Consider the following 27,995-nt stretch of genomic DNA (forward strand, 5'->3'; position numbering starts at 1 on the left):
AACTGTGGAGAAAAGAGACAAGCCACTGTAAGGCAGTCCCTCATATCCCCACATTGGCGAGGCGGTGAGTCAGAAGATCGTAATTGACTGTGTCAAAGTGCCTGGCAGGTGCATCATATATGTAGAAAATGGGCAGAACGGTGCAGACTACTTAAATACAACACACACACATTTCCATGCAGTTCCAGGATCAACAATATCAATCATTGCAGACTACATCTGCCTTGTTATGGTGAAAGCTTTATACAGTATAGCTCTCAGCCAATTGTACACAGATGGAAAGCAGACCTACCAGGCTAGATGAAGCCATGTTACTATTCCTAAATAGTAAATATAAGGGGTTTGTAGCATAGCTAGTATATTTTAAGCAGTTGCCTCTAATTCATCATTCTGCTGAGAACAGCTTTTTTCCTGAGTACCAGCTACCAGGTCTTCTATTACATTTACATCCCATCTTTCCTCCATTCAGACTGTGTGCACTGGTTTTTAAGAGGTCACCTGTCTAAGCAGTGACCAGATTCAGACCTCCTTCTCAGCTTCAGCAGCCTTGCTATGTCTCCTGCCCTACACCATATGCTGGGACCAAGAATTCAAATACAGATTCACATGTCTAAGGGGTGAATCAATGAATTTCATTCACCACGTTTATTATTACAATCTGTATCTGACAGTTTGGTGGTGATGAGCAATAGTGGCTAAACTTTTACATCTCCTGACCATAGCGCAATTGAACCATTTGAATTTGGCAAAAGTTACTGAAGCCTGGGGACATTCCACTCCTATTTCCTCCAGTCAGGTTTGGTCAAATGAAGAGTCAAGAAGTCCTCAACCAACGTATCCCTTAGCTAGCCAGGGACTGTCTCTGCCAAATCATTTTAGTCCAGGGCACTCACTTGTTATACAGGAGTTGCTGTCCAATGCTTCATTTTGGCTGTTTTAGAGCTACTGTATTCTGCTTTGGTATAGCAGCAATATTAGCTGGATGCAGAGTAAGAGAGGCATGCCTACATAAATTCCTAGTTAGATGCTGACATCAGATGACTTAAAAATAGCAGATAAGACAAGGCAAACCAAAAGGAACAAGCAGTGATCTAGGACCAGTTTAACGTCATAAGCTTTCAAGATAAACAGCAAGCTAGTGAGTTTTATTCTCAGAACTTCTAGCTCAGCTTCATACTCAAATACTCAGTGTTGTTTTAGACAAGCTGAGTTGACATTATAAAGCCTGCTAGTCAACGTTATCAGATGCCAACTTCACAGGAAATGTACAGTTAAGCCATTGCTTTGTCCTAGTCAGACACTCAAAAATAGGGTCACCTCTAATGCAGAAACAAATAATGGCCTAATATCAAATGGTAGAAGTCTGCAATAGCACTACCAAGTCCAGATACCTTTTAATACCTAGTCAAGCCTTTCATTCACCTTGATTAAAAAAGCATCCATGATGATTATGAAAAAATATCTACTGCAACAATAAATATTAAATGTATCTAGTCATCATAAATTAGAAGAGCACTAGTAAATGTGGAAGCTTACTCACTACTTTGTATGCTTTGGCTGATGAAAATAAAGATATTACCCTATAGTTTCTCATTTTGTCTTGATGAGGCATTTGATGAACACATTAAGCTTGCTAAGCATGGATGTTATCATAGGAAAAGCTCTCATTACCAACGTTTCCACAACATGCCCAACCACCCTATCCCACTGACCAAGCATCATACCAGACTAGCATTTCTTGATCATTAAGAGGTTCATTATGCCCCTATCCAAGCACCTGGAAAGGCATATGACAAACTGCACTTGAAAGCAGGTTTCCTAAGCGCAGCCAACAGAGAGCTGGGAGGGAAACAGTTAACTCTTTCTTGGAATGGAGAGCTTGAATGACAGGCTACTCCCTGCTCTCTGATTGGTCAGATAGTGCCAAGCTGTAAGGCTTATATAGTTGGTTTCTAACAGGATTGTTCAGAGAGAGAGAACAAGAGAGAGGGGGGGAGGAGGGAGGAGGGAGGAGGGAGGAGGGAGGAGGGAGGAGGGAGGAGGGAGGGAGGGGCGGGGGGCTGGTTTTTGGTGAGTGAGTCTGACAGGGAAAGTCAGTCAGGTTCCCCTCTGGAGTGAGGAAAGAGAAATCTTTTGCCTTAACTGTAACACCCACTATCCTGAAGAAGAATTCTATTTAAGAATTCTTACAAGGGTCAGCATAAGCTGAAGCCTGCTTGACTCAGACACCATAGAACTGGGAGTATGTTTTGGCAAAAGTGATTGGGTAGTAGGTAGAGACTTCATTTAAAGCCAAAGAAGGATTATAGCTTCGTAGGAGAAGAAGATTAATTCCTGCCCAGTTTCTAAAGTGGGTTTGGCTCTGAGGAGGATCCCAGATCTGTTGTGAAGGGAAAAGAGTTTTAAACTAACTCTAGGAAACCTGAGTTGTCATAGGAACCTCAGTGAAGTAACACCATTGCTGTAACTAAAGTATTAAATATAAAACACCTCTCACTGCTAAGAACCAAGAATATAAGAAACTAAGTTTCAAGGAAACTATTTTGCCTGTTACTCAAAGTTTATTCTATACTACCAACAACGTTTTACCTCAGCACTTTTGTTCCCAGACTACATTTATTCAATCCCTGCCTGGTAAATGTTCTTATTTCCTTTTGAACGTTATACAGTCTCCAGTGCCATTTCCCACAAAAAGGAAGAGAGCTCCTGCTTCTCCCCATCAAGTTCCCAGGCTGAGCTAAAAAGCCAGCATTATATCTGACTGTCAGGGTGGGACAAACAAACTTTCAAACTACAAAGATTAATATGTTGTTTGGAGTTGCTCAACCAAAGCAGGCAAAATGAATTTTGGCAGGAAAATCTGCCTCACAGTGGAGGAGTGAAGGGGGATCCATCATAGTATAGAACAATCAAGTCGCTATATGACAACTCAAAGCATTAAAAACCCTCATTGTGTTTTAGAGATCATGGCCCAATAGGGCTGCCAATCCCCCGCCCGGTGCGGGGATCCCCTGTTCCCACCTCCTCCTCCCCAACCCAACTTACCTGGCTAGCAGGGGGTGTGCCTCCAGGGTGCTCCCCCAGTGGCGCAGTGCAGCACGGCACCCCTGGGTGGCGCAGCGCACCCCACTCCCCATAACGAGCCCATTTCGGGCCGAATCGGGCCCACAGGGGGCGATTCAGCCCTTTGGTGAGCGCAGGAGTGCATGCCGGGCCGCCCTTTCATCCATGTGATGACATCACTTTCCAGAAGTGATGTCATCACACATGGCAGGAGTGTGTGCGTGCAGAGTGCGCACAAGAAAAGGGTCACCGAAGACCGCGGAGGGTGAGTGCCAGGTTCCCAGTCCCCCACAGGGGGACTCAAGGGACCTGACAACCCTATGGCCCAACTACTTAAAGATTATATTAATTATATGAAGGTATTAACTTACTTAGAGTTAGCTAAAATGAAATAACATAGGACAATTGTAATTATTTCTCTCTAGGGCAGCACTTCTATTTGTTTAGTGCTACAAACCTGAGAGTAATACTTAAGGAGACAAAACAATGTTATGAAATCAGCACAGATGTACTCCACAGACATGAGTAAGTTTCACATTCTGTTTGCCACCTAGTTTGCATACTTCTACAACAAAGCGTGTTTTTGCCACATGAATATTACTCACACAGCAGTGTAGGAGACACATTACTGATGGTTGCCAGTGTCCAAGATATGAATCACTCAAAAGAGCTTGATCTTGCAAAAAACAATTAGAATAAAAGCTAACATGGAGAGAAATCCAGATCAAAACTCAGCATTTCTGTTTTTTCTCTTAAAAGCACATCTGCAGAGTCCTGATAGATCAGGTCATTATCAGGGTAGCATAAACACAATCAAAAGCACACCAACTGTTTTAAAATCATAATTGTTTAAAAAAACGATATTAGTCTCTAGACGTCTAACTTAAGACAGAAACCTAAAATCTAGAAGGTTAGCAAATTTGGTGGTAAGTGGTGGGATAGGGGAATGGAATTCCACAAATGAATATACAAAGATTACAGGAACTACTTCTCTCTTAAGTGTCCAATTAGGTAATTTTATTTCTTATTACATTTATCACTCTTCTTGAAGTCAGTTTTTAGCTACACAACTACTTTTGTTTTATTTTCAATAGTTAAACATTTTCTACACCAAATTCCCCCACTTTGGGTGAGGGATCCCCAGCTCTCACCCTCTTCCTCCAGCCCTCGCTTACTTGGCCTGTGGGGGAAAAGATGGGGGAACACGCTTCTCTGGGTGCACTCCTGGGTGGTGCAGCACACTCCCACGCTCCACAGCGGACCAATTTTGGGCCATTTGTGGCTGAATTGGGCCTGTTTGGGGCCAAAATCAGCCAGCTGTGAAGCACGGGAGCACTCCAGGACCCTACATAATGATGTTGCACGCCCCAGCAATGCTCCCACACTCTGAAGCACAAAACCTGCACGATGACATAACTTCCCGGAAGTGATGTCATCACACAGCCCCAGGAGTGCTGCCGGGGCTTCCACTCTAAAGGTGAGTGGCAGGTCACCCACCTCCTGCTGGGAGGGTAAGGAGACTTGGCAACCCTAGTTTAAATGAATCTAATACAATCTAAGATCACCCACTGAGCTTCATGGCTGCTCAAGGATTTGGACATGGCTTTCCCACAGTCTCTGGCTCTTGTATTTTCTAAATGCTTCCCTTTCCCACTGCATCCCAAAGCACAAGTTTTCTGGGAACTGAACTCAGGAGCTCAAAATCATCCCCTGCCCAAAGCACAAGTTTTCTTCCTTTTGGTTCTGGAAGTCCAGCAGCTTCCCTGCACTGGCTATATGCTGTACATATAACTCTGTGGAACTATTAAGGTGTTAGATAAGAAATTAGTACATTCTACCTCCCAGTACCAGCATGACCTCAAAAGTAGAGCTTGTTCTTGTCTAGATGTGCTTCCTATCATTCATGTTTCATAGTTATATTTTTACAGTAGACAATGAATCATAAGTAAGGAATGCTTCAGAGATAGCCACAGTAAGCCTGCAGTCCAGAGGCAATGTTTTCATTTGCATTTTCCAGATTAAGTATTTTCTCACAGGAAGGTTGCTTACATCAACAGCAGTAAAGCCAGCTTTGGTCCTTTACGAGATACTTAAAAGAGTAGATAAATCTAGTAAATCAGAAAATGTACTTTACTTATTCTGCAGTATATCCAAAAACTCTCTATAGACCCTGTTTTAAAATCAATATTTGGCCTTTCTTTGTGAGGTGGAATGGAATAATCCTACACACACTGTCCTGAATTCCTGAGGGACACAATACAATAACTACATTTCCTTAAACAAGGACCCTTGAAATGCTCTTGAGGGGAAAGAAAATCTTCAGTTTTATAAGGCTAAAGATATATTCCATGTTTTAACTTGTATATTTCAAACATAACACCAGTAATAATGTTTGCATGCAAAGATCAAGTCATTTCCCCCTCTTACCAGCCTTTAGACAAGACATTTCTTTTCCTTTTAGGCACTGATCATTTCCCATCAATTTCTTACAAATCAGAAACATTTTTTCACATTCCTTCCTTCCCAGCCTTTGATTCATTTTAATGATGCTATACTGATAACTTTTACCAAAAAAAAAGGTGAGGCAACAGCTGGCAGACTGATAAATCCATTTTAATGCATGAAAAGTTAACATTTAAAAGATCTCATGGCTGAAGCTTTCTCCAATACATGAAAATACTTGAGCTGAAATATAAATTTATGATGACAGAGGACTAAGTCATGCAAATATGAATTACTATTAAATGTGGATTATTATTTAAAGAGTAAGTACTAGAAAGTGCTACATAGATTTCTGATTTGCTATCTACAAGGGGTGGGCGGGGAGAAGATACACTATGAAGAACTAGAAAACCAGGGGGGTTTTCAGCAGGAAAGGTAATTATGAGAGGATGGCTGGCAAGCTTGAGAGACCTAAGCTGTTTTTTCTCTCCTCCTGAAAAGCATTTATAAGCTGGACATGAATAGAAGGGCAAGAGCCTAAAGACTCTCAGCCTACAGATTACAGCAGTAATCCCCAGTGTGGCCCCATGAGCCCAATGAGCCCTCTCCTGGTGTCCACCAAGTGTTTTTAGAAAGTGGGCAGGGCCAGGTGGGGCTTTTGCCTAATGGAGCTCCTGACTAGTATTTGGAGATCTGATTGGCTATGCAGTCTAAATATATATATATATATTGCTTTAGTAGTAGCTGCCACCATAGCACAAGGATCTTTACTGTGTGACTGAATATAAGCTATGTGTATGCAAGAAAATATTTTGAAACAATATTTTAATCTTAAAAGGCATCCTGTTAAACAGAGTTTCTGCCTGAAATACTGAAGCGTTACTATAAGAGTTATGCATAACCCCCTGCGGCATCCATTTTGTGGTTGCACTTACAACCCTGTGTCAGAATTGCAAAGGTGCTCAGAGGCTCAAGAAGGTTGGAGGCCTACGCCAGGATTACAGTTTTTTGCCCTGGCCAGATGGATTAACCCAGGACATTAACCCGGGATGTCTTACTTTGTTATTTTTCTGTTCATTATATTGTTTTATATGAATTGAATTGATTTAAAAATCTATTTTTTCTAAGCTGTTTTGGGTCCCCATTTAAGAGAAAAGCTGGATAAGAATACAATAAATAAAACCAAAGAAGACAGTAGCAACCCATTATACCATCAAAAGTATGAAAACAATGTGTAGCGTACTATTTGTGAGTCACTTGAGATATTTGTTCCAGTAGATAAATTCACTGAATGTTGCATTACTTATTGATCATCAATTGCCAGTTATCAGTCATACAGGAAGACAACTCACACAGGTTATTTTAGGAAAGAACAGGAAGGAAGGATCTAAATTTTGAAGTAATATATAAGAATCTTTTTGCCTTACCTTACTGCCTATACAAGATTTCCCACGCTTATATTCTTTATGATTTGCTCTTTTATCCAGTTTGTTCCATAAAGCTTTGGCCTTCCAACTGGTCACTTTTGATTTAAGTTTTGTATAAAAATTCCTGCTGTCCAAAAGATCTAGCTCAAGTTGACGAGTGAGGATATTAAAGGCCTGTATGGTACCTTTGCACGTTGAGGCTTGCACAAAGTTTTCAAATATTTGGCTAGATTGACTACATTTGTCATCATCCTTTTCCCCCATCTTCCAAGAAGAGACAGTGGGATGTTCTAATGTCATACTTGTAGTTGGTGGTTCATTTGAAAGATGCTATCAGGTTCTCCCAAGCATGCTACATCTAGGGGGAAAAAAGATAAGTCAAGTTAGAGCCATGTTAAGACAATAAAATTCAAAGGTTCACACACTGCAAATTAAGAAGCCATCTGGATGCAAACTGCAGACGTGAGATATAGCCACATGAAGGCAGGATGGAACACACTTGAAGCCCTCAGGAGTATCTTGGTCTAGAGCATCATCTGGTCTAGAGCATCAGTTTCCCAAACAGTATTCTATAAAATACAATTTTCAAATAAAATTTTGGTTCTCCATAAGTAGTCTAACACATCTACTGTTGCAAGGCTACCATGGGGGAAGGGTGTGTGTGTGTGGGGTCAACCTTTTCCAGTCATAACATTATTTTACTCTTCTTATCTACAATGTGGATTTTAATATGTAGATGGTTCAAATTATTGATATTTTTAATATTCTGTTAGTCGCCTTGATCCAAAAGGAAGGAAGGAATTTTTTAAATGTATTTTGGTTAAAATTCAATCACATTTCCAATAGTTTTCTCCTCACAAGGGTTGTCAGCATCCCAGCTATAAATCATAAAAGATGGGATTGTCAATATTACATCAATCATCCAAATGGATTCCACAGAATATATGTTAAACTTCCCAGCATTCTGGGCCAGTATTGGTATTCCACAAGGCTGCTGAGACCCAGGCTGCAGGCAGAAACCACCACCCACAAGCCCTCCCAGCTGCACACTCTGCCCAGCAATTCTGGGGGAAGGGTGTACTACTGGTGCATGGTGGCAGTGCTCTCAGCGGCATGCAGGTAGCGTGTGGGGAAGGTTGCATGGGTGGATGGTGAAGAAGGGGCTTATGAGTGAGAAGGCCTGACCTCACTATCTACTGCCATCCAAAACCTGAACCTGGCCATACCAGATCTTTGCATCAGCCATCTCCAACTAGGGCTCAAATTATACTTGATGAGAATTTGTGCCATTATTTCTCCCAATATTTTCAATTTTTAAGTACAAAGCCACCTTAAAGGCTTCAAGTCAAAGGCAAAAAGCAGTACTGTAAGAGAGTAAGTAACTTTCCCCTTCCTGATGATTATTGCCCCCTCCCCCCTCAGATGATGTCCCACAAAACCTAAAGATCGCCTGATACCCAAAAAATATGTTGCCATCACCCAGATAGATGTCATCAAGAAACATCACAAACACAAACTTTATATTCACCTTTCACTAAGCAGTAATTACGAAGTTTGCTGCTCCCTTTTTCACCAAACCAGTGAGTGTTCTATGACAGCTGAGTACTGAAACTCACAGTTTAATAAAATATTGTTCAAATAAGGGCAAAGTACAGTTTGAGTCACACCAGACAGACATTTACTCACAGCTTATGTATTTTCCTTGGTGTATCAAAGGTCAACTACTTATGCTTTACAAAGTCTGCCACATATAACATCAAGTTTACAGACGACGTGACTCTACGGATCAGGCTGACAGCCAGCTCAGCAGGGCCTTTTCTGGCACACAGACAGACAAAAAACAGTTCTTATAATGGCATTTTTTGGGATACACACCATTGTCTCAAATGCCACCTACTTAAAGTAGATTTTTAAAAGTATCCTTTTAAAATTACATTTCTGCAGAATACTTTTTGATTGAAGTAACTCTGAACACTTTAAAATATGTAAGCAAACATGGGTAATAGCATCTAAGTCAGGTGCAAATCAGTCTCTAACGCTTGTTTAAATGAAATTGATAGTTCCTTGCTGCTGAATGTCTTGATCTGAAATGTATTTCACCACTCAGCATGGTAGATCCAATATTGCTAATTTCTTATTTTAGAAGAGCCTGACAGTACAATAGAAGACTTCTGGATAAATGAGGAAGGGGTTAAAAGGCCCTGCCCCATGATTCCAGTGATTTAGAACAGCATTAGATCTCATTTATATCCATAATTTATACCCCACTTGTCTCCCCAGTGGGGGCCCAAAGTGCATTACATCATTCTCCTCTCCTCCATCTGAACCTCATAACAGTCATGGAAGGCTAAGAGTGTGTGACTGACCCAAGGTCACCAGCAAGGTGTGACTAAACCAGCAAGCTTCCATGGAAGGATGGGAGTTCACACCCCAATCTCTTACAGCCTAGTCCACTACACCACATTGGCTATCATCACTGGTAGGGTTGCCGGGTTTTTTTAATAATTAAAGATTTAATACAAGAAATGATAAAACCATAAAATACAAACAAGAAAAGAATTAAAATTAAACCATAAAAGAAATTATCAAAACAACTCTTGGCAAATTGATAAAAACCCAAGAATTACAATAAACAAGCATTTAAACTTTGTTGCATTGAGGGGATTACATCTTTGGCATTTAAAACATCTAAAACTGGTTTCCATATTTCATCATATTCAAATAAAGGGACTACTATATGCAAGTTCCCAAAAAAGGGATTAGGCATAATCCTACCCATCAAATATTGCTCCCAGATTTCCTGATACCATTTTTTTTAGCAATAGGCCTATGAGGGGTTTCCAATTCCTAGCAATGACCAGACGAGCAGAGGCAACCAACATCAAAACAAGTACGGTTGCCAGTTACAGGTCTTCCACATAGGGTTGCCAGGTACCCCTCACCTCCCGTCAGGAGGGTGGAGTACCTGGCACTTACCTTGTGCAGAGCACACGTGCCCCAGAGCCAGTGTGATGATGTCACTTCTGGAAGTGACGTCACCATGTCGGCCGCGCAAGCACTCCTGCTCTCTGCACAGAGCCGATTTGGCCTGTTTGGAGCCCAAATTGGCCCCAAACAAAGTACAGAAATGCTCCCATGGGTGGCGTAATGAAGTGCAGAAATGGCTGCCATGGATGGCACTTCCAGAAGTGACGTTGCCGCACAGGTTGAGAGCATGTACTCTTGAGGTGCCTGCCGGTGGCAGGTAATCTCCAGGAGTGTGTCCCCTCCCACCAATCACTGGTCGATTAGCAGACAAGGGGGCAAATCTCTGGGAGTTTGCTGGCCACCGGTGCGCACCTGGGAAGCCTACTTCCACAGCTCTGTTACCCAAGCCTCATCTTAACCAGAGATGTCAGAGGCTGGATCTGCAATCTTAAACCTAAACAGCACATACACTGCCATGGAATTAAGATTTTTTTTCCCCAAAGGAATTTCTACTCACACACTTTAGAAGTTTTCAGAATTGACACAGCTAGTTCTAAACTCCATGTACAAATTTTCAGTATGGGAACTGGATTCCTGCTATATCAGGAATCACCCACTGAAAAAAAATGCAGAAGAACTGCATATTGGATGCAACATCACACCATTATACTGGAGAATATTTATAGAACTCTTCAGGAACCTATCAGCAAAGATTCAGATTTTTTTTCCTAATAGACCACATGAACTTTTAAAATGTGTGTGAAAATAGAGAGAAGATGGCAAGGGCAAAGTAGAAGAGGTACATTTCAACCTGAAATTACTTCTTTTCCAGTTAGCAATAGGTTATAAAAATCACTGAAGCCGCTAGAAAGCATTTTTCAAGGGATCACTTATAATTAAAAAAAGAATTAACTTCCTTTTCAAGTACAAAAGAGACAATGTCTCCCTGCATAACTGTTTTAAATTGCACAGTAGTTGGCTTTGCCATTCTTTCTTTTTTTGTGTTTGGTGCACCCCTCCCTTTCTTCACTGCTTGAAAATACTGAATATATGTAATATTGTGGATTTAATGCTATCATCAGTTTTTTACATACATAGATGAATTCTAGTGGAATTGTCTGGCTAAGTTTCCCAGCCCTGGGGGTGGTCATGGTGGTTTTATCATGTTGGTCCATACTGAAACGAAGTTCCTACTCTATTTTTAGGACAGCCACAGCTACTACCACATCAAGAATGCTTTGTACTTTATCCTGTCATGTTTGAAATTTAAGGATCAGGGCTTCCCCAGTGGCCCTGTTCTAGGTCTTTCATTCATACGGTCATCTCTGACCTATGGAGACCCTAAAAATGAAAGACCTGCAAATGTCCTATCAATTCTGAAGAATGGAAGTATGAAATACCAAGAATGTGTGTCACACAATGAAAAAATGCAATGGAACGCAGGCTCCATCACAGGTAGCACCACAATTCTCACAAAGCTGTTTATGTGCTACTTTGACCAGGAGGAGGACTGAGACCATATCTGCTATGCAGATTGAAAGATTCAAAGCTGAAGGGCAGAAGGGGTCCCATCTCTTTCCCCCCTTTCCACAATTACTGATGTCCCTTGAGATCTCGCAATATCGGAGATCTTTTACCCTTGTAGGCTTCAACACTTTACCTTCAGCCCTCCTGGAAGGCAGATATCATCGTGTTCCACTCCCTCAGCAACTCTGCTCATGCCAGACAGGGAAAGTAGAGTCCATCAAACATGTTCTGCTACACTGCTCATTTTACAATGACATCTGATATCACTACACAGCTCCAGTCTTAACTTTACCAAGAATATCTGAAAAACATTATGTCTCCCTCCTTCTTGCAGACTCTTCCCAAGAGATAACTAACAAAGTTGCCAAATTTTGCCTTCGGGTGTGTGGGATATGCTAGCAGTTGACTGAGCCTCAATAACTTATTTTTGTCGGAGGAAGGTACCATCTGTCAGGCTATGGATGACAGTCTATGGCAGATAGATCCCTGTACCATTGCAACCAGAAATCCAGGCTCTTGGTTAAATGGCTTTATTCAGAAATCAAATCATTTCCACAGATATGTCGATAGGATTACTCAGAAGCAAGGTAAGCATCTAAGCAGTAAGAGCAAGATTGACAGGAATAGTAACATGTGGGAAAATCCTTCCTCTAAACATACATGTTTGCTCCTTCCCCCCTCCCAACAGTAAACAGAACTTTTGGCGTGAACTTGTCCTGAGAATGTCTTGCATATTTGTACTATTAAGTCGGGACACTGAGAAAGCAAGAGATCAAAGTCGATACATAACAGTGCATGCGAGTGAGCAGTATACAAGGTCAGAAGCACTGAAAGTTTCTACAGTCCGTTAGATAAAGCACCTGCAATAAGCCTGTGAAAGAAACAGCTATGGCACTGGCAATATGACATCAAGTTATAGCATGAAACATTGATTCAGAACAACAGGTCAGCATTAGCCTTTCTGACAACAGCATCAGCACTGGCATGGATGGGGCTCAGACATGACACCATCTCTCTGTATCCTCCACAACTTGTGCCCACTGTTCTGTGCTTGTGGCCTATTCTTATTTTATTGGTTTTTATTCTATTATTTTATTTTTTTACTTTATTATTGCTTAATCTCCAGAGCTGATTCTGTATTGAAATAAATTGATGATGATGATGATGATGATGTCCAAACACTTTTGAGTTGTTGGCAATAGATAACTGAAACAATCATCAGGCAGCTGAAACCTAAAGCAGCTACGCACGCAGACTGCACTTGTGCAAACAATCCCATCAAGGCAACAAGGACAATGGGAGTCTGCAAGTGAAGCCACAAGTATCACAGCAAACCCCAAAGTTTTAATTAACTATGGAGTGTAGAAAGTCATGTTTGGGCTTTTTGGAAGACTCAGTCCAAAGTTGCCACGTCTCTCAAATAATGCAGAATTCCCCTTCTATGCTTCATCAAGTCACTTGTCAAAGAAGAACTTCAGTAACTCCTGTTTGCGGGCCATGGTTTCCAGCAGGCAAGGAAAGATTGCTATCAGTCTGCAGTCAGGGCAGAAAAAGAAGAGAGTTATAGCTCTGGATGAGTTCAGTGAATCTTGTCTTGGATAAACCCAGCTGAATCCACCTGGTCCACATATCAATGCTGTTTAAACATCTCCTAAGGTAGTGAGTTTTTCCCCAGTGTCTTCCTCCCAAATTTCCCAACTTTTCCACTAGAAATCTGAGGAGTTTCACATGCTGTATATTTTGGGTGTGAAAAATCATGCTTTAAGAAGTGTTTCACTCACTGTTAAAAAAAATTTTCATACTAAGTGGTTTTTCTCTCCACTTGAAAAAAAATGGAAACACCCTTACCCCTGAATGTTTCTGGGTTTTTCCCTTGGATTTCATGTCTCTAAATATAGCCAACAGGCTGAAGAAGGACCATTGCCCAGAAAGCACAGAACCACCCCTGAATCATAACTCAGCTATACTACAGTTATAGGGAAGATAAATGCCCAGTGATATGGGAGTTGGCACATTTCTATTTTTAAGCATAAAATATATAGAGGGGGAAAATGCCCTTGATCAGAAGTTTGTGAAACATTGCCTTAAAACATTTTGTTAAACATCATATTCCAGTGGTTAAACCTACAATATTCTGTACTAAACAGTACTTCTAGATCACCACATATTTTTATCACCATTCAAACTAAACTTCTAACTGAATTCTGGACTTAACACTTTTTCCAAGTTATATTTTTGGGATGCAGCAGAAGTGAAGTTCCTGTACAGAGCTCTGGTTTCTTTTTATTACAAAAGCTAAGCATTCACTGTGCCTTTATTCCCTCTTTCTGCTTTATGCCTTATCCAAAACTTACAGTAATGTCACTAATGTTACCTGTAAAGCTACAGTAATCTTTTAAAAAAAGTTTAAAATAACTTTCTTCAAATAATGAACCAAATTTGTCTGACAATATTATAGTCCATATGGCAAGTTCTTTCAAGATTCTTATTAACTGATTACAAAGTTCACTCTAAAAATCTTCACATTAGAAGAGTAACAACTGTTGAAGTAAAACAATGTTGGGACACTAAAAGGCAGAGGGTTGGCACCTATGTTTTCTTTTCCTTACGAAAGTAGGACTTGTACTCTTGCAAATTGTTGTCAATTTCCCCTACCACTGCAGAGTTTCCCACCCGCACCTGTTCCCAAAGTTCCACCACCTTGCAGGACAAAGATTTTGGCAGCCACTGTAAGCTGCTGTGGAATGGAGGTGGTAAAATTCCTTTACAAGAGTATTGCATAGAATCCACCCCCCCCCCCAAATATCTAATAGCTAAAAAAACTTAGCTTAAAAGTGTGCGAATATTCGTTCTCCTTTGATGACAAGTCAGATGAAGAGACCATCCTCATATACTCTGAAGTACAAATTAACAGCCATGCAATTGTCATTTTCTTCTCTGCAGGCATTATGCTATTGTTCTGTTCTCATGAAGCAGGAGCCCACCAACCACACATTTGGAGAGCACAATATGCACGATTGCAATTTAATGCAAATTGGGTGACATAGATTCTCCAGGTGTACAGCATTCATTCACATGGAGTAGAACAGTCTCTTCCCATATGTTTCCAAATTCACAACAATGGTCTTCAGCCTGCCACCTGCTGGCTGTTCCCATACTTAAGGTAGCCCACTTGGCATTAACCAAACATGCCTTTTCCACTCTAGTTCCCACTTTGTAGAATGGGCTCTCTGAGGAAGTGAGGAGATTCTGCAAGAACATTTTATTTGCCAGGGCTTTTAATGGGAGATATACTGCAAACATCTTCAGAGAGGCAGGAGAAACTTTACGGATTTTTATGCTGCATATTTTAAATTTTAAGATTTGAATCCAGTTGCACCTTAGAGACCAGCTATATTTCCAGGGTATGAGCTTTGACTCTCCAAAGCTCATACCCTGGAAATCATAGCTTAAAGCATTACAGTTTAAAACGGGGAGCCATGTTGGTCTTCTAATGCAGGCCAACACAGCTACCCATTTTAAATTGTGCTGCTTTAAAATGTGATTTGTACGCTGCCTTGTGTCATAAAGAGAGGCAGGATATAATTTAATAAATAAAAACCTGATTTTCCAGAGTTGTGGAAGATCCTCATGTTGCCTAGTTCACACAATAAGGCAATCATGCATGTTTCTCAAACTCATGGTTGATGGGCTCCCTCTTCTCATGAATGGAAAAGCAGTGTAACATCTGCAGAGGGCATCTGTTTCTTTAAAACACAGCAAGGCTTCCGTTTAGCCAAACACACATGTATGTATGCAGAGGATTTGGCTAATCCAAAATTTCTAGTTGGATAGAAGAGCAATCACTGAGGTGCCCAAAGAATATATAAGCGTACATGCTAGGAGTTACATTTATTAGTAATTTCTATTCAAACGAAAGGCTAAGAAATAAAACAATGACTAAATTAGTTATATATCTTTATGGAATGTGATTTTAAAATGGGAGAAAATAAACACATGCGGTTTAAAGTGCATAGCAGTTGCCAGTAATAATTGTCCACACTGCACTCAGTGATGCCCACCCTAATCAGGAAAAGAAAACTGACTGCATTTGCTGTTAAAAAGTAAGTCAGTGTGGTTGTACAGGTCAATATGCCAGACATGGTGCTGGGAGACCCAGATTCAGATACCCACACTGCCATGGAAATTCACAGCTGACTTTTGTTCTTGACCAACTTCTCCCACAAGGCTGTTGTGAGGATAAAATGGAGGACAGGAAGGTAATGTTGATGGCGTCTACACAGCTCATCTGCCCCCCAAGTTCAATGGCTTTGGAAAGTGGGTTTTTCCTGCTTTTCCACAGCAGTGTGGTGGATTCACCTGGCTTTTCTCCAATCTTTCTCAAACCTGCTTTGTTCTGAAGTTTTGGAAAAGATAATAATAAAGCCTGGATGGCTGCTGTGTGGGTGGGAAAATTTGGGTTTTAAGGCCCACATGGCACCCATTTTCCTGACTTTCCATGACTTCACAGGTATAGCAAGGAAAAGGCCATATCTTCATAAGGGAAGGGGTTAGAGACTTACTTGTTTAAAAAATGAAAGTTGAGAATTCAGAATCTGCTACACCTATTGTTGCAATGGTATATTGATATAACAACATTCTACTCTCGTTTTTTTTTTTAATTGAGAAAGCCCTCATGGCCCAGAGGAAGAGGCTTGGCCACTTCTGGGGGGATGGGGCAGGGAAACTGTGGGAAAACCTGCCATGTAGAAGCCACATTATTGTTGTGTTTCATCTGCACTAATAATGAAGAAACTGCAAAATCCTATTCCCACATGGATAGATCAAGATGGATAGCCGTGTTAGTCTGTCTGTAACAGCGGATTCCCTTATGGAAGACAATCATTCACTGCTTCAGGTCCCAACTATTGAGAAAAGTGGGAAATAAACAAACAAACAAACAAACAAACAAATAAATAAATAAATGATGCCCCAAAGAACAACGTCTGTCAATGAGAACTGTATTTGAAAAAGACTATCCATTGAGGTAAAAATTTGCATGGGAAGAATGAGGAAGTTAGAATCTGAGTTAGTGATATCTGCAACAACCTGAAATATTCAGACTTGCTCACAATCCTTTATTTAGGAAATCCATGCATCCATGTCTACAAAACGTAACTCACAGACAAAGACTCCACACTGAAATATCTGATATGCTGGTGAAGGCAATGAAAGTGACTTGCCTCAATGGATTATTATCCCCTCTCCTTTTTCATGTTTCACAAGTACATTTCTAATGTGACAAGTTATACCTCCTTTGAAGTGACGTTAACCATTGTTCATTTGCAAAGCAGTCATTCAATCACTTGTTGAAACTAGGGTTTAGCGGCGTGACTACCAGAAGTTTATTATACCAACTTGACAGGCTAAATATTATACACTTTCTGCTCCTTGTCCCCAGATTCAAGTTTATATTTAACTCTATGATTATCAAAAAACCTAGTTCTATGATATCAAAAATCTAGCTGTTGCATCAAGAACAGCTAGAGCTAAGCTACTAACAGTTCTTAGACACAGCCACTAAAAAAGAAAGGATTTGTAGTGCTCAATTGAAGGAACAGAGCAATGGATTAAGTCTTTATCTAAGAACTGTTGTGTGCATGCATAACAAATTTCTATTCAATATTTACCAGTAATATAACCTTAGGACAGCTCTAACCATGTGCTTAGCACAACCAAGTCTATGGACAACGTTCTCCAGTATGATGCTTGCTTGCTTCTTCCTCAAACCAGAAAGTCAGTCCTGGCTTTCCTCCCCTTCACTGGAGTAGGAGGTGCTTCAGAAATGCTCAGGAACCCTTTGTGTGCACAGGAAGCATCACTTGGAAACAACTTCCTTTATCATAGCAGGATGCCCGGCTTGGAACTTCCTAACTTGCTGTGGAACCATACAACATTTTGTGCTTGGTCCCACCTCCTTCCATTGCAGCCATTTTGTTGTGGTGCCTAGTTAATATCCTCAGCATTCCAAAAGTGCTTAGCAACATTGGGCCCACAGCTATTGTGCATATGGGATATCTGCTGAGAAGTATGCAGCCAAACGTGAGTTCAAAACAATCAACCTTTTTCAGAAGGTCATCACCAAAAAGGAATCTTATGGCTACATTCGGATGTCATTTTAAGCCATCACTTTAATGTGTCTACCAATAAAAATTAGTTCCTTTGCACTAGAAGGAAGGAGTGGGATACAGTGAGGCATGAACACAGTAATAATCTAGGTTCCTGCATGTCCTTGAGTCTCTCTACATGAAACATCTGACATGTGAAGAACATGTGTTGGGAGATGCAATAGTAGCCAAGACAGGTAGTTTAAAAAGACAGAGCCAGCAGCAAGGCAAAGGCTTTTGTCATACACTGGAGCTGCGTGAAAGGGCTGTGAAATGGCAGAAGGGAAACTTCAGCCCATTAACCTCTCCAAATCCAAGCCTGGCTCTGGAAGGCAGGTCCAGCCCATTTCCATTCCTTGTTGCCCTCTGGTTGCAAACCCACACAGTTTTAGACTGGAGAGGTGAAACTGACAGAGTCTTCTGGGAGGCAAAGATAAACTTAACGAACCCTGGGAGGAGCGATCTCCTTTGGCTCTGTCTTTTTAAACTACCCTTCCTGGCTAACATTGCATCTCTCTACACTTGATGAATACGTACCAAGGTGTCTCGTGTAGAGAGACTACTAGTTTAGTGGTGGCTGAAATTGACCACTGAATTAGCCCATGCCATCCTAAGCCGTTCAGCAAGCACAGCAAAGATTTTAACTTCGGTTTCTTGAATCCAAACCCCAATGGTCAAGCCACTACACACTACACCACTGACCTATCATATCCTTATGGATTGGATTGTAGGATCGATATTTTGTAGTTTACCCATCTCCTTCTGGATAAATAGGGGAAGAGTCTAATACATGTGTTCTTTCTAGGCCACAATTTTAGAAGACAACTTAAGTAGTTTTAAAAAATAAATAAATGAAAAGCTCACACCCATACTGGTTTCGTAACTACACTCCGTTTTTCTGAATGAGTTATTTGCATTCACCTCTTAAGCAATTATTGCCTCTCTGAGTAGCCAGGCACATCTTACTCCCTTCTTTCTTTAAGTTGAAGTAGTTTACACCATTTAATTTCTATTCTTTGAGATAGGCTGTCTATAAGAACGTCTTTGTATTTTGTCATTCCAATAGAAAAAATTATATTACTTTGTTGTTTCTCCACCAGGCAAGTTCTTGCTTATGAACTCCCAACATTACAGAAGCAAAACAAATTGGACAATATTAAGTATAAAGGTGACATGTTTTACAAGAAGAATGAAAAAGAAAATTACAAAGCCCCAGCACCATAGGGGAAGGGAAGGAAAGAAAAGAAAGAGTAACAGATTTTCCCCACAAATAGACATCTGGGCTCCATATGAAGTGATGCCCACCACAGCTCCGTTCCTGACTTTGTTGTTTAGGGGAAAGAGGAAGCATGACTTACTCGCACTTCCTGTTTCATTGCATCTTATAACATCCAAAGCATTTTTCCCAGTTACTATTTCAGTAAGGATCAAACACCTACTTTAAAACCACAATTAGCAGCTGTCCATTTCAACATTTATTCACTCCAGATCCACCCTGCCAGCATGTGGGGGTTGTGCATCAGCAGATACTGGGTGCATTCCTTTTTAACATCATAATGATCAAAAGTTATGGCCAGTTGGCAAACCTGTTCCAAACACACTAGTTATGTTACAACAGTAATTGTAATAAAACAATGCTAAGTTCAGACAGCTAACAAAGCTTAAGTGATCTAAAATGTAGACAGTAATTTTTATGGGACTGTGAAAGGAAGGAAATACATTTAAACTGGTATGGATCACACTTGGAAATTATTTCCCATCTTGGCCACAAGATGTGCTCAATTTCCCTCTTCACATTTCTACTAATTAATGGGTTTCTCTGAACTGTTTGATACTTGATGCTACACTGAACAAGCAACTACATCTTATTCTGCATGTGTTGCATTGCCTTGTTTCAGTTATCAAGTACCTATTACAAACACTAGAAACTTCTGAGACAGAAGCCAATTGTGGAGCAAGAACACAAGTTTTCTATTTTCCTGTGATTAACAGCAGTTTACAATGAGTTCATTATTTTATGCTACAACAAAAGATTCAAAGTATTTGCTATAAAACTTTGAATAAGATTGTGGAGGAGGAAACCAGAACTCCATACTATAGCCATTTCTCTGGTTACTCAACACAGATTAGTGTGAAGCCATCAGCCTTGAACATATTAACAAATTACAAACAGAATACACAAAACAAAATTAGAGCAAATAAAATTATTTTCACATACAGAATAAGGTAATATATTCAGTTATAAAATTACTCTGATCAATAATAATTATAATCATACTTAGAGCTGCTGTTTTCCCGACAGATCTTGTGCCTTTAGCAATTGGGCAAGCAGTGCAGCTTTCAAGGAGAAAAACTTAGTAATAGGACTCATTCATATCAGCTGCTACTTCAGTTTATTAAGCACTTAACCTGCTTTCACTCTTCACTGAGGCAGATTCACATGCTCCTTCCATGTTTTTTCCAAACTGGGCTGATACTGTACACAAAACCAAACTAAGCAGCAGCTGAGCACATCAACACACAGTCTGTGGTTGGCAATGTCTATCTGTCAGCAGCAACCTTTGATAAGCCAGCAAGTCCATGATGGACAATACTAGCCATCTTGGTGCATGGCCAACCCTGTTTATAAAACCACACACTTTATAAATTGAAATCTGGTTCACACAAACACACACAAAATAGAATCTATCTGGTCTCATATAGAGTGTTGTGAATTTGCAAAACAGGCAGTTAATGTGGCCATGGGCAGATAAAAAGAAAACAATACTCTTTCCCTATTCATTCCAGCATGCTTCTGTACAACACAGTACATGTCCCACTATTTAGAATACAGAGTAGGATAATTCCCAGTTAGACATGGATAATAAATTCTGTAAACAGCATGTGAGGCTTCAGAGTAATTCCTACAGAATGTCCTAATGCTGTTTGTCCATACAAAGGAAGCTCGCTGACTCACCAGTGGGCAAGGTTGAGGCTGGGGGGAGGCTGGGGGGGAGGCAAATGAACAGTGGCAGGGGGTGCAGAGGAGGGAGCTCAGACAGGGCCAGGTTCCTCTCCTGTGGCTCCCACGGTTGCCACCATTCTTGGAACAGCAGGGTGCCAGAAGCATCAAGGGGTGGCTTAACACAACTTAGGCAGTTTTGAGGCATTGGGCTGGATCTGCTGGGGTAAGTGATGTGCACTGAGCTGGGATCTGGGGCAAAGCTGAAGGGTGCAGACTGGGCAGGGTTCTGGGGCAAAGCCGAAGGGTATGCGCGCAGGTGGGGGGTCATTGCAGGCTTTGCCCTGGGTGGTAGGGGCCATCTGACAATGCCAGGGTGGTAAGTACATCACCTGCCATCCCGTGGCAACTGCAGGCAGGTTGAAGAAGTAACCATCGAACAACAAGGGGCCATTTGATAAGGCAGATCTATGCCTTGCCAATGCTCTAATGGCTGTAATCAATAAAGTTGTGGCCCATTTCATCCAATAAGCTATGTGCTGTGTATTCCTTGCTGGGGCACTAACCTCACCATCACCCATATGGATGCAAACACAGCCTCACTGCTGCATGTTGAACATTAGTCATGGCAGGTTAAAAGGCTGGATCTGATGGACTCATAAGTGCATTAATGAGAATGCCTCAGAGGCAAGGCTGTTATCTAAACCAGGTCATTGTCTAATTATGACTTGAACAGTGGCTAAGTAAGTAAGAGCTATTTAAGCAAGCTATCAAGGAAATTCAGTGTATTAACATTTTCTGCCCTTGTAAATAGTATAGACTAGAGCAACCATCATGTATGCAATTAGACAAACTGTGTCAGATAACTAATGATCTGCTGCATGAGAGCAACATGCTAAGCTAGCATGGTGGAATGAACATGTTAAATTGTCCAAATGGAGACTGGGACTATTAAAAATATTGCATTGCATCAAGATACCTGTTTCACACAGGACAGTCTCCAGTTCCTCCAATTTATCCCTCAATTCATCCTAGATTCTCCAAACTGTCAAATGAGAATTGGTGCTCATCATCTCACACGGTTAGTATTCTCACTCACAGAATTCAGCGGGTGAATTTTGAGACTTAGAGTCAAGCTACAAGAAATGAATTACACAAGGAGGAGCACATGAAGGGAGTCACAATGTTAGTTGGGAAGCTGAGTTTTAAAAGAGATCGGAAGGCTTTGTTAATTTCCCCTCTCTATAGAGCCAGGGAGATGGCTTCTCAAAAGGTTTGTTTATTTCTTCTTTGCCTCTTAAAAGGGGAAGTGAAGCTGACAGAGCCTTCAGGAGCCATGCTGCAGAGACCAACCCTTGGATTATGCAATGTATTCAGGTTTTCTTACTTCCTGCATTTGCCTTGCTAACATTAGGTTTATCACTCTCATTAAGTACAAATTCACGATACTGCAAAAAAGCATTTAACAGAAGATAGACTGAAAACAGGAAAAACATGTTTCCCAATGACAGGAGGTAGTAAGCATAGGAACTTATGAACTGGAGACTGACATCCTGATATGTCTCATATAAATGAATGTTGAGAACAGAACACTTAATACAGGTTACCACATAGGTTTGACATACTTGTAGGTTTACACTATGCTGCTGAAAAAACACATACAGCACAACAAGGTAAGCATGAACTAATTCTACTGGCACAAATGCCACTCTAATTATATAGCTAAGCAAAAGTAGATTCCCCCTTCTGGAAGTGATTTGAATAGTCTAGCTCCTTCTAGAATATTATTAAAACATTCTCACTAAAAGCATCACTGATTGCTCTTATTGCTTTAGTTACAAAATGCTCCCACGGAATTCTGACCATGCAGTTAAAGGACAGAAATCTTTTCCCTTGCAACAAATTCCATATCTAGCTTCAGAAGCATGAGTTTTATGGAATGTTTTAAGCTAACAGAATCGCAACGCATACCACCATTAAAAGGAAAATGGTCTATTAAGAAAGATATTTTGTACTGCTGTTATATAAAAGCCTTTGACCCTTTTTAACAACCATATCAGCTGCTACTTATATAAGGATACATTATATACCTTGTATTTTTTTTTTAAAAGTCTTGACAAATTAAGAAGTGTCAGCTTCCTTTTTGCTCTTTTAGCACACATATCTACTGTCCAAACTTGCACCATGTTACTGTGGAAGTTAATCTGCAAAACAACAACATCTCTGCTGTTCAGACTATCATGTGTACTACGTCAGAAATGATTGCTCGATTAAAATTTGACTGTCGGAACAGATTTGTGCATTTTATTCCATCCTCCATTGTATCTGGAAATAAAATCAGGAAATGGAGAAGGTAATGTTGGGTGGACTGAAATAATGTCTTCAACAAGTCGAACAATCGTACCAGATTAACACAAATTACTTACAGCACAAATGGTGACAGACTGATGGGGACTCCATTATTTTATAGTTTTCCAGATGCCAAGAGACCACATGCTACTTCTGATCCACAAAGCTATTATGTCTACTCCCTGCAGTTACTAAAGGAACTTTTATAAAATATGCTCAGTTTCTTCTGTAAGAAAAATAAACCTGTTTAAGAACCATTAACAAATATTAATATCCCAAATGATAGCTCCTAGTGATTTTATAATATAGCCTGACATATTTAAAAAATGAAATGGCCTCAGAGAACTTAGCAGCTGTCCTGTCTTGTTCTAACATATCTAACAGATGTCAAGGCAAATTTCCTTTATACAGAATAACAACCTACTTAGAGCCAAGCTACAAGTGACACCTGACACAGGTTGGACACTTGTCAGCTTCCCTCAAGTTTTGATGGGAAATGTAGGCATCCTGGTCTTGCAGCTGTAATGGAGAGCCAAGCTGTAAAACCAGGATGCCTACATTTCCCATCAAAACTTGAGGTAAGCTGACAAATGTCCAACCTGTGTAAGGCATCACTTGTAGCTTGGCTCTTAGTCCTTCTATCCTACCTAGCTTACTAAGACTTCTCATGGTTCAGCCAAGCTCACTAGAGAATAACCCTAACAGAATGTTTCCTCAAAATCCATTCTATGGTAGAGTCTCTACAAGCCCAGAAAAGGTTTGATACAGCCCTTGAATCAAGGTACACATTTTTGTTATACCCTTTCAAAGTATAAACCCAGGAAAAGAAGTTGAAGCAACTTCCTAAAAAAATATCCTTTTGCTCACTAAAAGCATCTAGCAAAGAACTCTTCTTTCCTACTACCCCCAGTAACTAATTCGAACTCAGAAGAATTCAAAACAAGCAAATAATCTTAACTTCATTTGTGTGACTTCAACATTCAGCCACAACAATGAAAATATTGGGTGATATGCTTCCTTATTGCCAACAAGCTGAGAAGGCTTGTTTGGAATGCCAGGATTCCTTGACATTTACCATATATACACAAGACAATGGCTGTGCCAACATGGCTTGGGTTTTCTCTGCAAACCTTCCAACATAAAAATCCCATTTTCCTACTACAATCAAGTGAGATAATACAAGAAAACTAGAGCAGAATTTTCCCTTCTGCTATTACAACACCCTGGCAATCATTAGGCTCTCCAGATCCAGTTGCAGAACCTGTTCAGATAGCCAACAGTTGTATAGTACATCTTGTAGCACAGGCTTCACTGGCTCCTAAGAAAAAAGGTCACAATACCTCAATGGTCACAGGACCAGCAACCAATCAGTTCACAAATGATAATGACAGTGTGAAAAGCGTGTCCACTTTTCACTCCATCCAACCCCTCCCAAGAAGCCAGTCACAGCGGAAGAAAATCCAGCCATCTGTTATCATATTCTTTCTTAAGGTGCTAAAACCTGTCCCTTACCTAGCTACCCCACCCATACAACTCTAAATTCTTCTCTTGCTTCTTCCAGCACACCCACCCTTCATATTAAAGAGTTTAATACTAATTGAACCCTGCTTATTATGCTGTGCATTTTTAGTACAGAAGGTTTGTCGCCTCCATGCCTTCTTTAGTGTCTTTTGGAACACCCATTTGTAAAATTAAGGCAATTAGCCTTAGTAGACAGGCAGCCCAGCACTTAAAATGCTGTTTCAGAACAAGTCCAACGAAGTGATTGATGCTTTAGCCACTACAGCAAAATAGGATAGGTGGGACACAAGGTTGCCAACAGGCCTGGAGAAAAGTGACCTGTCCCTTTAACAGAAGTTTAATGTATGAAAATGGACAGCTGAAACTTTTTATTACATAGTAATAAATAACATCCTATTAAACCTTTAGTGACAACACTTTTTCTTCTGGCAGTTGGCAACCCTAGCAGCACACAGACAAACAAAGTACGGAAGTAACTGGGTAAACTACATTTAGTACTTAAAATGGGATGTCCATGAAAGCTTGTCCACAGGTGAAATAAATCAGTATTAGAAATTCTACTGAATCTAATGTTCTCAGTTAAGAAATGATGCAAAGAAAAATCTTCATGGCTATGCTTGGATAAATTTAAGGCCACTATCTTGCAACTCTTCAGGGGTTCCCATCCCTTTTTCTCAGAAAATGCAAGGCCCATCACTACAAGATTCAAGACAGAGGATGTTTGTCAACTTCAAGCAAGTTATTTTTGGAAAGACAGTTTTACTGAGACATCTGTTTCTCTACCCCAACTGCAGAGAATTTTTTTTTTGTTCCTTAGGATTTAAAACTTCTCAAAACTCTTTAGAGAAGTTTAAATTGAGCACGTCCGGAGGTCTTGAATTTTTGTTCCCTGAAAAGTATGATCAAACTAATCTTGCTTGTATTCAGAGCAGATTTTATATAAGCTACAGTTTTAATGATTTTTACTTAACACAATTTGAAAGTCTTGACAGAAGGAAGAGATTTAACCTTCTACCCACAATCCATTTTTACTACAGAAAACAGCAGCCCAAAAGCTGTTTTACTCCTCTCAGAGAAAACTTAATAAGCCCTTTCCACCTCCACTTTGTCTGTCTCCTGTTTCAAAGCAGAGTTTCAGTGTATATATTTTTTACAAAAAGAAAAAAATCGTTAAAAGAATAGTCTGATCTTCAGACTGGGTGTCAGCCATTGAACTGGCTTACCCACTTAAGTTTACACACAGTACACAGAACGTCAAAACCAGGGGAAAAAATCAATCATTTCTCTCTTCTTTGAGACTGCTCCTAGTCCTGTCTGTACTTTGTCCCCAAACAAGGTTTACAGATACACCTAGCACTGACTGATTGTACAAGTTCAGTCCATAGCAATTATCAAAGATAAGCAAAACGTCCTGGCAAAGAACAACATGGAATGCTTCTTTGCTTCCTTTCACAATATCTCACACTCCAGCTCTACAGGATCTCACTGACACTTAAGATAATAGTGCAGGATAAAGATTAAGGAGATGACCTCATCAGCCAATCAAGACTGTTTAGTCATCTGTCATTGTTATATTCTGTGTCTTGTTTTCATCCCTGTCCTCACACATCTGTTCTGCCTTATGTGCATGCATAGTGGGGACAGTAGTGTTGGTGCTGAGGGGACAAGTTACTCTCCTAACAGATGGACTTGCTCAGACATTAATCAGGATTATCGAGGTATCTCAATTGGTTATATGCAAATGAAGCGTCTCATTCAACCTATCTAGATATTTCCAAGAGAACAACAGAAGTATTTTTCATTCCCTGCTTTTACACTGGAAATATGTAAACATTCCCAGTGGAACCATTTCAAGGGCTTATTTCAGAATTCTGTGTTTGACTGCTTAATCATAACTAAACCTCTTCTGAAGTCATGGGTGTGGGAAGAGAATGTGCACAGAACGTGCAAAATGTGCTATCATTCAAAAATGTATGTTTTGGTTAAGAAAATGTAGACCTGAATGGATCAAATATTAAGTTGAAAACACCCCTTCCTCAAAAAAAATAAGTTTCAGAAGAAGCTCACAAGGGTCCTTTTTTCCATGGACGCACATATTAGATGTGCTACAAACAAACAAGTATTTGGAGTCAACTAAACAAATCTCCTTTAAATGTTACACCAGCACAGCCTAGCTATAATCTGTAGGCTTAAGGATGTCTGAGTAGGTTTTATCTTTAAACAGTAAATCCAAAGAATTTGCTTTTCTCTCATACTCATATCCATAACTTGATAAAATATTTGAAGTATTAGACACATATTAAGCTTTTGTTTTCATACTGATTTCATAGCCCTATAATTCAGCTTTAGTGTTCCTCTTCATTTCTTTCAGCACACAACATCAAGCACCAAGATGTATATGGATGCAACAGCTCATGTTCAACATTGTTTTATGAGAAAAAATATTCTTAAAATTGAAAACTCAGCCTTCACAAGATTAGATCTTCAAAAACCAGTCTCTGTTGGAGAGTATTGAGAACACCTTGTAGAAGATCCTCTGGGTACCTTGGGGGCATAGTTCCAATTCATGGCCAAAGGTAGGATCACAGCCTAATCTAGTAAAGTGCTATCTCTGGCATCTTGCATGGAGCTCAACTGCCTAAGCATGTAGATGTTCTGGCACACTGTCATTTCCTGGCTCTCACCCATAAATCTTAATTTCAAAGATTAGGTTTATTTAAGCCTATCTGGAAGCCAGACCCGTTATAGTTTTCTCCTTAGACTAAGAGCCAGGCTACAAGTGATGCCTTACACAGGCTGGACACTTGTCAGCTTACCTCAAGTTTTGATGGGAAATGTAGGCATCCTGGTTTTACAGCTTGGCTCTCCATTACAGCTGCAAGACCAGGATGCCTACATTTCCCATCAAAACTTGAGGGAAGCTGACTTCCGGTTTGGGATCCATGGAGGTCTAACGCAGCTCAGGGAGCTGAGCTGTCTGAGTCGCTGTTTGTAGGGCTGGAGGGGTGCAATCTACCCACAGCCCCCTGTTTTCAGGCGGAGAACAGGCAAGTACGCTCAAGACCTTGAGGGCGCGTTGATCTCGGGTGTGAGGGGGGTTCTACATAACGAGCCCCCATCCACCCTTGAGGTCCCACCCGAAGAGAGGTTGCTGAGATCTCTGCAGCGACTTTGGAGTCAAATTTTGGCATAAGACCTACATGCCCAAGCTTCAGCAAACCAAGAAGGGAACCTGAATCGATTGGATAATCGAAGCAGCGATTACAACCCAAGAGAAACATTTAAGAAGGTAAAGATTGCTCTCTCTCATTACGGGACTGATTATAATAAGAAATATAGTGACAAAGAGATCTAGAAAACTGCAAAAGATTTGATATATAACTGAGAAAACTCTGGCAAATAAATTATTAAAAAGTGACATTGAAAAGAAAAGTTAGAGCGGAAAAACGATTATTGTTTACATACCTGCGGCTAGAGAGAGATAGTGGACTGTGAGAAACTTTTAACATCGCGAGAACTGCTGTGAAACGGAGAGGAACAGGAAGTGCGTCAGAACCATAAAGAGCTTGGCGAGAAGCGGCTTGTAAGCAGCGGAAGTGGAATATCGCCATT

The 27,995-nt window shown here is 40.4% G+C and overlaps 1 protein-coding gene across 8 annotated transcripts in view; it reads right to left on the bottom strand.

Moving 5' to 3' along the window:
• The window catches only part of MICAL2 (microtubule associated monooxygenase, calponin and LIM domain containing 2), a 247,655-nt gene that overhangs the window by 205,782 nt on the left and 13,878 nt on the right, over positions 1 to 27,995 (bottom strand). For all 8 annotated transcript variants that reach the window (XM_054972925.1, XM_054972924.1, XM_054972922.1 and 5 more), the window contains exon 2: positions 6,933 to 7,290. In XM_054972925.1, the coding sequence (XP_054828900.1) occupies positions 6,933 to 7,232 (300 nt within the window). In that variant the 5' untranslated portion in view covers positions 7,233 to 7,290. The remainder of the gene's footprint in view (positions 1 to 6,932; positions 7,291 to 27,995) is intronic.

This window comes from Eublepharis macularius, chromosome 2 (assembly GCF_028583425.1).
Source record: "Eublepharis macularius isolate TG4126 chromosome 2, MPM_Emac_v1.0, whole genome shotgun sequence".
In the NCBI taxonomy this organism is placed as follows: Eukaryota; Metazoa; Chordata; class Lepidosauria; order Squamata; family Eublepharidae; genus Eublepharis; species Eublepharis macularius.